This window comes from Cynoglossus semilaevis, chromosome Z (assembly GCF_000523025.1).
Source record: "Cynoglossus semilaevis isolate Cse_v1.0 chromosome Z, Cse_v1.0, whole genome shotgun sequence".
NCBI lineage: Eukaryota > Metazoa > Chordata > Actinopteri > Pleuronectiformes > Cynoglossidae > Cynoglossus > Cynoglossus semilaevis.
In genome coordinates this window covers 21795584-21796213 of record NC_024328.1, presented here as the reverse complement: position 1 = coordinate 21796213, position 630 = coordinate 21795584, and the positions used below count along the sequence as shown (strand labels likewise).

General features: G+C 46.2%; 1 protein-coding gene across 1 annotated transcript in view; it reads left to right on the top strand.

Annotated features, from left to right (window-relative positions):
- Nucleotides 1-630, top strand: part of angptl2b (angiopoietin-like 2b) — a 16296-nt gene that overhangs the window by 4017 nt on the left and 11649 nt on the right. Inside the window, exon 3 of the mRNA XM_025053450.1 lies at nucleotides 610-626. Within this exon, the coding sequence (XP_024909218.1) occupies nucleotides 610-626 (17 nt within the window). The remainder of the gene's footprint in view (nucleotides 1-609; nucleotides 627-630) is intronic.

Genomic DNA, 630 nt, shown 5'->3' with positions numbered 1-630 from the left:
ACAGCCTAGCTATAAAAGCAGCACAGATTTCAGACCCCCCGTCTCCCAGCCAGGACTGCCTCCCCCTTCATACCTGTGTATCTTTTGGCTGAACATTTAGCCGTCGTTTCCTTTTGGACAAAAACAGACAAAGAAAATTTAACTGTTGAAGTGAAGACCAGTGAGTTCCCTTCATCAGAATGACACAGACCACTGACACAGACCACTGACAGAGACCAGTACCACAGTGTGAAATGGCTAGATTACATAAAACCTCCCAGCCAGGACTGCCTCCCCCTTCATACCTGTGTATCTTTTGGCTGAACATTTAGCCGTCGTTTCCTTTTGGACAAAAACAGACAAAGAAAATTTAACTGTTGAAGTGAAGACACCGGTGAATTTCCTTCATGGACCACAGACTACTATCACAGACCACTGACACAGACCACTGACAGAGACCAGTACCACAGACCAGTGCCACAGACCAGTACCAAAGACCAGTATCACAGACTAGTATCACAGACAGTACCATAGACCAGTACCACAGACCAGTATCACAGACTCTGACACAGTTCTCTGGTTCTCTGTGGTTCTCTATTGTTCTCTATGGTCCTATGGTTCTCCATACAGACCACTGACACAGACCAGTGA